This window comes from Pteropus vampyrus, unplaced genomic scaffold, assembly GCF_000151845.1.
Source record: "Pteropus vampyrus isolate Shadow unplaced genomic scaffold, Pvam_2.0 Scaffold16, whole genome shotgun sequence".
Lineage (NCBI taxonomy): Eukaryota > Metazoa > Chordata > Mammalia > Chiroptera > Pteropodidae > Pteropus > Pteropus vampyrus.
Window position 1 is genome coordinate 3,153,619 of NW_011888797.1, and position 10,832 is coordinate 3,164,450.

General features: G+C 41.9%; 1 protein-coding gene across 1 annotated transcript in view; it reads right to left on the minus strand.

Moving 5' to 3' along the window:
• PAH (phenylalanine hydroxylase) overlaps window positions 1-10,832 on the minus strand; it is a 56,947-nt gene that overhangs the window by 8,150 nt on the left and 37,965 nt on the right. The window contains exons 5-9 of the mRNA XM_011354415.1: window positions 8,875-8,942; window positions 5,819-6,015; window positions 3,555-3,690; window positions 2,424-2,493; window positions 1,305-1,361 (exon numbers count right to left, since the gene is read on the minus strand). Coding sequence (XP_011352717.1) covers window positions 1,305-1,361; window positions 2,424-2,493; window positions 3,555-3,690; window positions 5,819-6,015; window positions 8,875-8,942 — 528 coding nt within the window. The remainder of the gene's footprint in view (window positions 1-1,304; window positions 1,362-2,423; window positions 2,494-3,554; window positions 3,691-5,818; window positions 6,016-8,874; window positions 8,943-10,832) is intronic.

Here is a 10,832-nt window from a genome sequence, read left to right on the forward strand (position 1 = left end):
GTCTAGGGAAGATGGTCCTGGAATTCTAGCATAACCCTACTGACTAGGGCCAAGAGAACCCAGGGCCCAGTTAGTTACTAGAGACAGTCATAGTCTTGGAGAATGAGGGCTGTGTTACTAGTTAAGTCTGTTTATTGTACTCAGTAATCTTAAACCTAGGAAGGCTGTCAAAGCTCAATTTGTCTGACCTCCTCACATACAGGTGAGGCATCTTCAGGCCAGAGAGGCCAAGCAACATGCGTACAGTTACACAGCAAATCAAGGACAGATCAAGGACCCAAGACTGTTCTCAGCCCAGTGTATCAATAATAAGATACTTTTTTAAAAGCGATTATGTCGGTGATGAGTATTTTTATCGTTGTTATAGCAGGTAAAATGATACAATGAGTTCTGAGTTTATATTCTTCTTACAGTGAGTCTACCAAGCTCTGCAGCTTCTTTGAAAATTGCTTATTGAATCTCTACAGCATCTGGCATTTAAAAACTCATGTTCACATAAACACTTTAGGTCCTGATGATATACCGAGATGGACAGGATAAGGAAGCAAAAGCCACTTGGCCACTGTCTCGGAGAAGCTGGTCAGTGAAAAAGGACCTTCTGGAAGTTTTTGCCCTTCTGGTAAGTTGAATTCATAAACTTCTAAACTGATACATCTTAATGATAGATGTGCATTCATCTGTGGTCCTTACTTCCATTATAAAATTCTATTTTTCGTCTCCCAGGCTGAGCACATTGTAAGAAATGTAGCTTAGAATGTGGGGAGGAACACACTCAGGTCAGTCAGAAAGGAGCCTATAGGAAGGGAACCCCCTACTGTGCAGAGTTGCTGATTCCATGCTTCAACGGATGCATGTCATTACATTCACTGGGGAGAGGGAACCATTTGTAAGAAGAGGAAAACCCGCCCCCATTGCTACCATGTGTCTGAGAAAGGAAAAGCTCTACTGCTGGCTCTGGTGCAAAGGCAGAGAGTATATATTCCCTCTTCAAAGCTGTGAATCCAAACTACCTCCGCGACACACACTTCATGTCCGAGTGTTCTCAAGGGCTATTATTATAGCCTGTTGATGTTTTCAAGGCACCGTGTTTAAAATCACATGTAAATATCTGCATGCAGTCGATTTCAAACTCAAGCCATTAGGGAGAAATCCAAATGTGAAATTTCACTTTGTGCAGATGTAACCAACACATTCTGGTTTTCTTCCCAAATGATTTGGCTTTCAGGGAAGGATCAAAGCTTCAAAGACCTGAGGACTAGAGTCTACAACACTCTCAGTATTCACCAAGGATAGAGGGGACTTACCGTGGCAAGTTTCTCAATGTACTCATCTGGTGCCCCCAGAGAGGCGAGGCCAATTTCCTGTAATTGTGGAGAAACAGAATCACTGGCATGACTGGGGTCTGCCAATCTTCTACCTTTACCATCAATCTCCATCTCATACTTGACCACAAGAAGGTGATAGGTGGCCAGATGCCTTCAGAAGGAACCAGATAGGCCCTGATCGTTCTGTCATGTTTTCCCTAACCACACATCATAAAATCACAGATCTCTAGGTCCCTAACAGTTTGTCCTTTGTATTCACTTTATAAATGGGAAAACTGTAGCACAGAAAAGGGAGATGATCTGCTGAGGTCACACAGTACTCTGTGTTTAAATCTTCATCTCTTGATTCCTGTTCAGTAATTATTCTCCCATAGCCTTGGTTGTATGTATGGATAGAGAAAAGAGTCAATGATGTCCCCTAAGTGCTTTTGGTCTGAGAAACTAAGAGGATGGAATTGAAATGGGTGAGGGGGTATGGGTGAAAGAGATTTGAGCAGGAAGATCAGGAACCCAGTTTGGGACAAAATGAATGGAAATATCTACTAGACGTCCAAGTGGAGATATTGAATTAGTGGTTGGAAATGTAAATCAGAGTTTTGAGATTAAAATCTGGGGTGGGGGTTATAAATAGGTTCATCTTCAGGACAGAGATGACATTTAACGCCATGAATAGACTATTGGAATTCATGGCACATATCATCTTAATTAAGGAAAGCATATACAGAAATGACTGTCTGACAAGGTAGAAAGTGGCATAGGCTCTAAAGAGGGGAAAGAAGCTAAGAGAACTTGGAAGAAGGTAAGGTTCCTTCTACGTGGGGATCAGGGAGGCTTTCATGGGCGAAAAGGCTCTTAAACTACACTGGTCAGACAAATGACATTAGCAAATACAACAATGTTATTCAGCTGATGAGCAATTCACCAATCCCATGCTGTGGTCCCTGAAATAGGTATTTAGCCATCCCCATGAGACACATCAGGTGGGAGCACAGAACTGTACCATGCAGAGAACACGAGAGCCTCTCCACGGGCTTAATTCATTTGAACAATCCCGTTCTCAACCCTGTAGCTAGAAGGCTAAAGAGATTCGTTCCTCACCTGGGAAAACTGGGCAAAGCTGCGATCTGAAAACAAAGGCACATGTCCCAACAGCTCGTGGCAGATGTCACTGAAAGACAGAAAGCACAGAGCTTAGAGACATGGAGGGTACAAGACAAGCCAGACTCAGTCTTTCTATGCAAAAAAAAAAAAAAAAAATGATCGGGATGAAAGGGAGTAACTCATTTGGGCTTACGACCTCACTCCTAAGAATAAATGACATGTATAAAACTTGGGGTCAGATGAGGCAAGGTACAAGAGAAAAGGAAGAAGGAGCAAGAAAAGTAAAGGACGTGGCAGGGCACATCAGACAGAGGGTTCTTAGGTATATGCCCAGTAGGTGCAGAACAGAAGAGCCAATATTCCTATGGGCATCTTCCTATACACCAGAGTGAGCTGTGGGTCGTGAATACTTCCTATGCCAAGTTTTCATCTTGGTATTGACAAACCTGGGCAGATAAAATGTGCTCAATCATTCCCCATGGGAATTTTTTAAAAAAAATTTTTAATAGTGCTATTCTTATTCTGGAGTGGGCAGCAGTCAATCTTGGAAGAAAACTTATATTTACTTAATACTTTGTGTCAGGCCCATTAGGAACAGGTCTTTGCTGATTATAGAAATAAATGCTGTGGGCAGGGAAAGACCATCTGGGGTGTCCTAATGACTTTCTGTATAAATTGCTTAAGTTCGAACTGACTAAAACAATAGCTAAATGCAAAAGTAAGCAGCATAGTGGCCAGCTATTCTCCACCTCCAGCCCAAACACAATCTAGGCAAAGAAAGTTTAGAATCAGATAGGCCTGTTAAGAGGTATCGAGATAGCTTCCCACCACTAGTTCCTGTTCCCATATGGAGCTTGATAGTTCTGAGTCCTATAATCCCTTTGGAATTTGAATTTGAAAGGGCTGAATCTTTGGCTCACAGGATGCCCAAATCTCCAATCCATATGGTCTATTTAGACAGAGAAAATCCTCTGAAGACCTGAGTTCTTCTCTTAGTATCAAACCATCAAATAGTCCAGGCAATTTGTTCTATGGATCAGTCCACAATGAACCCAAACCTCATTCCTGGAGCAGGGATAGGTGGCACTCACTGTGGCTGGCAACTGGTGGCAGGAGGACAATACTCACGGTTCGGGTGTGTACATGGGCTTGGACCCATGCCTGATGTACTGGGTGCAGTGGAAGACTCGGAAGGCCAGGCCACCCAAGAAGTCCCGAGAGGAAAGCAGGCCAGCCACAGGTCGGAGGCGGAAACCAGTGCAAGCTAGGAAGCAAAGGAGAAAGAAAACTCAGAGCCCCTCATAGCAGAGCCAGAGGGGCCTAAAGACCTTTACATAGGGAAGCAGTACACTCAGCTGTCCAGGAGCATGGGCGCTGGTGCCAAGCAGACTTGGCTTCAAATCTCTGCACCAACACATTCGAGCTGGGTGATTTGGGCCAAGTAAGTTCACTGCTCTGAGACCCCATTTTCTCATGTGCAAAATGTGAGTGAATACTTCCTGGGATTATTCTGAGACTCAAACGGCCTAATGAAGTACTTAGCACAGAGCCTAGCACTTTGGAAACATCTAATAGATTCAGCTCCCATTATTGTTTGTTAAAGTGGAACACTTATTCCCTACTCCTCCTGTTTCCAGGGTATGGAGGAAATTGTCACGCCACTTCCTGGAAAGGAGAAGTATGGAAGGGGCACTTCAAGCTTCTCTACTGCACCTCACACAGTCCACCCCATGAGGAGCAAAGTCGTCTCTGCTTGGAGTCTTTGGGAAGAGACATGAATATTTTCAATTCAACCCTTTCTTCCCTTTGTCTCTTGACCGTCTGTCCACAAAGGAGCACACTCTGGTCATGCAATGGACTATACACTGTGCCAGTGAACTGGCAAGGAGGTTCACCTCATCTAGGGTTAAAATAATAGGAAGTCTCTTGTGGCTGCACAGCTCCACACTCTCTAAGTTGTCTTTGTCAGTAATAAAGCTCTTTGGTTCCTATATCTATCCCTCAACTTATTTTAGACTTGGGAGAAGAATAATGATTACAACAATCATGATGCTAATAACACTGCGTATTACCTATCATATGTCAGACACTGTTCTAAGCATTTAATAATCACTAACTCATCCTCATAATAACCTTGTGAGGTAGATGCTCTCATTATCCCCATTTTACAGAGGGGGAAGCAGAGGCACAGCGAGGTTAAAGTTCTTGTCCATGGTCACAGCTACAGACAGCCTGGCTTCAGAGGCTGTTCTCTTTGTTACTACTCTATAATTCTCCAGCTGCTAGTATTACTGTTTTATTCTTATTATTGGCCATGGCAACATGGGTAATTAGCCAAAGATTGTCTTTAGAATCCCTTACCCCTCTTCCTATGTTTTCCAGACCTTCAGGGTAAAGTGTACTCTGCTTGAGCTCTCGTTCTCCTATTTATCTGAGAAGCAAAAACTCTCTCAGTGAAAGGGACCCAAAAGGTCATCTAGCCCATCCCCAGACTATCCCAGCAGCCACTTCTCTTCCTGCCACACAGTTTCCCAGGTCTCTTGCTCAAAAGCTGGCCCTATCATTTCTATATGGCTCCGAGGCATATAGAAACTTCTTCATTTCTATAAACCTGTCGTCTGCCTTCCCACTTTTCCTCATTCTACCTGGCACATAGTAAGTGTTTAATACGGGTTAGTTGATTGTTTTATTTTGGTTTTGCTGAATTAACACCTCTTGGCATAGAGAAAAACACTTACCTCTTCTGGAAATGATATGCAGAGGGCAGTCATCCCAATAATGTTATTCTTTTATTGAGTTATTCAGATTCCAATTCAGCCCAAACGCACTGAGCGCCCACAGCGCGTGTAGCACTATGCTGGGTGCTTTCACCAGCAAGTCTTTGTCATTCTCACAATTTCCCCAGGAGAGAGGCTAAAAGGCTGACACAGACTCCATTTGACAGATGACTAAACTGAGATAGGTTCAGCCAACTAGAGAAGATCGAAGCAAGATTCATACCAGCTGGATGCACAGATTTAGAACTCAGGGCTCTCAGCAGCACTCCAGAAATAGCACATTTCTTACACAAATGCACACTGCAGACATCTCAGAACATAGCAGAGCCGCACAGAGAACCTGGACTGGGCAGCCTGGGCTTCGAGTATGAAAAAATATATACTTTTCAAGGGCATGGATAAGGCAAAATCCATGCTTAGTGCCTTTGGGGGATGGGAGTAAGAGTGAATTAAGAGTAGAGGCTAGAAAGTAGGCAGAGCACAGCAGAGAAATTGCATTTTTCCTAGGAGAATCGACCTGCGTGCATTGCCACAGACACACTCACACTGGCCTCTGGCCTTTCCTTTTATTCCTCGCCCCTGCCCCCATCACTTTTGACCTTCATGTGGGCTTACTTTGCAGAAATTGAGAAACCTCTTCCAGCTGGGGAATGTTATCTTCACGGAAACCACAGTACTTTTCCAGGAGTGGGAAAATGTGATTGTACTCGTAGCAGGCGTGGGTTTTATACAAGGACTTCAGGGTCCGAAACACCGTCCTCCATGTCTTCTTTTCTTCCTCTGTGTATTCCACTCGAGGGATGGGCTGCCCACTGGAATACAGGCACAAGATATTTGTCTCCAGCAGGCAGAGTGGAGGATAATGGAACATTAGCAAAGGGAGACGGGTCCAGAGTCTGTAAGGTGCCACCACCCAGACTCTAGTGGGTTTCATAAGTTATTAGAAAGAGGAAAATTCCACTTCTTGATGTAGGAAACATTCAACTGATTTGGTTAAGCAACAACTCAAGGTCTCACTTCACCAACTGTACCAAGGATTCCCTCTCACGCTGGGAAATCACTTGGCTTTTCTGTCTCCTATCTCTCCAAGGGTGGAAATTCACTTACCTTCAGGTGCCCAGCAGGTAAAGTAAATATGGAAAGTAGCAAATATAGATAATAAGAGAGTGGGGCTAAGACAAGTGAAGAATGCATCCTCTTTCTAAACAATGGCATCCAAGTTCAATTAAGGCATCCAAGTTCAATTAAAGCATCCAAGTTCAATTAAAGTTTTGTATTTTGTCAACTAAAGCAATTACATCTGTGGGCTAAAGTGGATTTAATATGTGCATGATGAGTTTGAGACCCTTGTTTAGTAGTCATGTACTTGCTGGATTTGATATTTTGACCCCCGGTAAGTTATAAAGGTATTTGAATGCATGTTAGGTATAAGATCTGCCTACCTAGCTTCTTCTGCCATGACATGACAGAACTTCAAGAAGCTTATTAAAGTACATATGTTGGCCCTATCCCATAGATCCTGAATCCGTGGAAGAGGGGAGGACTCAGCAGGTATCTAGATTCCAAAGAGCTGTGTTCTGAACAGTGAAAACGAATGAAAACTGAAGAAAGCCTGACTTCAAACACCAGTTGACTGTTCTTTGGGCTGCAGGCCTGTTTTCTAATAGGGTACACAGTGTCTGGAACAAGGCAAGACTATTACCTGAGGACAGTGGACCATCATCAGGCTCCAAACCAGGGCCCTCCTGCCCTTTCAGAATTGTAGCTCATCCAAAGACATGAAAACAAAGTCACTGTTATGTTCTACCAAAAAGTGGGAAGGGATTAAGGGGGAAAGACAGATTTTTTTGCTTAAGCACTGAAAGTAAGACAAGATCAGAAGGTCCTGCAATGGCCCATGGGGATTGTAAAAAAATATATATCGGGTAAGCCCCTGCCTAAGGATGCACCATTATTTCAGGGCTAAGTGCTGATGAAGGGAAAAAATGGGCTTTGGAAATGGACAGAGGTGGGTTCAGTGCTTAGCTCTGCAATTTCATAGCTGAATGGCCTACCTTGGGCTAATTATCAACTGATCAGTACACTGTAATTATTCTATAATTATTCTGTAATTATTCTATAATTATTCTATGATTCTATAATTCATGATGCATGAGTTTGATCCCCATGTGGAATAATTATTAGGAAGGTGCTAGAAACCCGATTGTAAGGGCTGTTGGCATGGAGGGTGGCAGAAGCCAAGAAAGAGGACCAAAGCTGAGTCCTGAAAGGTGTTCCGATTTCTGGGGTCAGAGGAAGAGGCCAGAGGAGATTGAGAAGAAAGTTTATGAAGGAAGGAGAGAAACCAGCAGAAGGTAAACTATATGGAGAATAGCAGTCCCCTGGCTCTGAGTTCGCAGACACTCAGGAAAGTGGTTGAGAATGATTCTGAGTTCAAAACCAAAGCATGCTACCAGAGTCACAAGTATGTGACTCTGGCAAGTTACTGAATTGTTTTAAGCTTTAACTTTTCCATCAGGAAAATGGAGAGTTATTATTAAGGCTAAATGAAATAATGTAAAGACCGCATTTAGCAAAGCCCCAGATATAGCAAGGAGATAATAAGTATGATCTATTATTATCGACTAGCTGAAGAAAGACTCTTGTCTGTACCTGATGGTGTCCACCTGAGTATGCTGGGGCAAGGGTGGGAACAGGAGAGAAATACTGCCATGTTCTGTGAGGCCCACTTGCCATAAACCAAGTCGCATATGGGCCTAAGTCTGACCAAGGTCATCCCAATTCTAGGTCCTTCTGCTATGAGGAGTCATTCAGTGAAGGAACTTTTCTCATTTGGAAGTCTTTCCATTTGGAAGGTGATTTTGTATTGAGTATGCAGAACCCTATGTCTTTCATCTCCTTTACCTCCCTTGTATTCTATCGAAGGGGTTAAAGGACTATTACATCAGTGTTCCGGTCACCTGTTCAGCTTCTTCCTGTGCACATCTTGTCTTTTCTCAGGCCCTAACCTCAGTGATGGAGCTCAGGCCCCAAACACCAAGTTTCCCATGGTCGCATCTCTGAAGTTCCTGATGGCTCAAAATAGCAAAATATATTTGGAATTTGCATTTTCCTTTGGCTAAAATAGCATAGTGGAGGAGCATAGAATCCCAGACAGAAAAAAAAAAAAAGAAACTCATTCGAAAATCACCCTTTGCAGCTGGGCCACATCAGATAAAAGCAGAACAGTGAGGCCTGCCTGGCTTGCCTGCAGCCTCACATGGTTCATCATTTCGGTAAAGCAGCCAACTCCCTCTTGAATGTAAATGATTCTCTTTTTTGCCTTCTTCCATGTTTAATGTGGAGAATACCAGAGGCTGTTTTATTCAGGGCTGAGGCCTCTTATAATTACTTCAGACATCACTACATAATTATATAACAAAACTTGGGAGAGAGCTGGGCCCCAGCAGAGTGGGTAATTTTGTTTGGTCTAGCAGCATTTTTTTTAAAAAACACATGTTGTTCAAGGGAGGGTTTAAACACACACACACACGCACACACACACACACACACACACACACACACACGCAAGCAGGACTCTCCATGCTAGTATTTTCCAACCTTGGGTAAGGAAGAGGTAGGCTAGGAGTATGCTCTTCTCTCTTGCCTCCCAACAATTAATGCAGACTTACTGTCGGTACTTGTAGGCTATGTCAGCAAAATACTTCCGTCTTGTCCGGTACACAGGATCTTTAAAACCCTAGGAGAAAGCAGACACTCAATATCTCCAGGCTTTGGAGGGAGAGGCCTGGCAGACCTGTGCATGCTTTGAGTTGGCGCACTGAATCTTGCAGTGCATCTCTCCTTCCCCTGATTATACCCTGAAAATAAAGTCTTACTAAACTCCAGTTAAGCTCGCCCATCAATACTAAGAGTGACTTAGTATTAGCAACACCTTCATTTCAGTGTGAGACTCTGTGCCACGGGATTCCAACATACAAACAGTGTAGTTTTTAAGGAAATCTCAACCACAGCATTTCTAATTTGTAAATTTTCTAAATTAAGCAAAATCGGTGGGATAGATGTCTATGATGAAGATATAGTCTTCACTAAGGTTTTGATCAATGGTATGTGTCTAGCACTACCTCCTAACTTCTGAAGACAAATAATATGTAGTCACTTCCACTGCCATTTTTAAAAATACCATTTATTGAGTGCCTGCTATGTGCCAGTCTGTGTGTGCTAGGAAATTATTTTGTTTATAACTCTCACAACAAACCTGTAAGGTAGACCAGTATGTTTATCTCCTTCTTTCCAGAATAAACAGTGGCTCAGAGAAATGGAGCCAAGAGAACTCGGGCCAGGATTTGAATCACCCAGACTCATGCTCTTTTCTCTACCCATCAGCAATTGCTAACCTTTACAGCGTGGCAAGGGCTCAACTAACTGAGAAATCTGTTTCAGTACATAAAGAGGATAATAATTTTTTTCTCCTCTGAGGTGGACTTGCAGGCAGCCTTGCCCTAATAATTCATAAGCAGCACATTTCTGAGTGAAAGAGACAAAACAGTATGGGATTGACATAAAAACATACACATAGACCAACAGAACAGAATCAAGAGCCCAGAAACAAACTAATGCATGTACAGTTAACTAATATTTAACAAGGAAGTCAAAAATTTTCAATGGAGAAAAGATAGTCTCTTCAATACACAGTATTGGAATACACCATTATTCACAATATCCAAGACATGGGAACAACCTAAGGGTTCACAGATGAATGAATAGATAAAGAAAACATGATGTGTATATATGTGTGTGTGTGTGTAATGGAATATTATTCAGCCGTGGAAAAGAAGGGAAAAAAACCTTCTGACGATATGGATGGACCTTGATGGCATTATGCTAAGTGAAATAAGTCAGTTAGTCAGATAGTGAAAACAAAATTTGTATAATCTCACTTACATGTGGGATCTAAAAAAAAAGCAAAATTCTTAGATCCCAGAACTTATTCTCCTTGTAATTAACAAAACTATATTACATACTTGAAAGTTGCTGGGAGAGTGGACCTTAAATGTTCTCAGCACACACACACACACACACACACACACACACACTCACAAAGGTAATTATGTGAGATGATGGATGTGTTAACTAACATTATTATGATAATCATTTCACAATATATATGTGTATCAAATCATCACACCTTAAATTTACACACTGTTATTTGTCAATTGCATATCCAATTAAGCTTGTATTTTATATATCAAAAAAGACATTTTTCAAAAAATTATTGTAATCTGAATTTTAATAAGAAAAGAGCCTGATGTCATCACTGTAAAATTTTGTTTTGTTCCCTTCAAGCATTTCCAAATTAGCTGTGCCATCTAACGCTTCAGCAATTTCTCTAAACTAAGCATCCTTCTAAACTAAAGCATTAATGAATCAAAAATAAAGACATCATGGAGCGTAATATTTAAAAAGATTTTTTTAAAGGATAAATATTCCTTGGTTTTCAGATACTGTTTTTTGTTTTGGTTGGCTGTATGTTGTTGTTATTTGTTTTTTTGTTTCTTTTCCTAAATCGGGGCCTATCAGTAATTCCAAATTAATTCATATTATACTATACTCATATTATATTGTATTA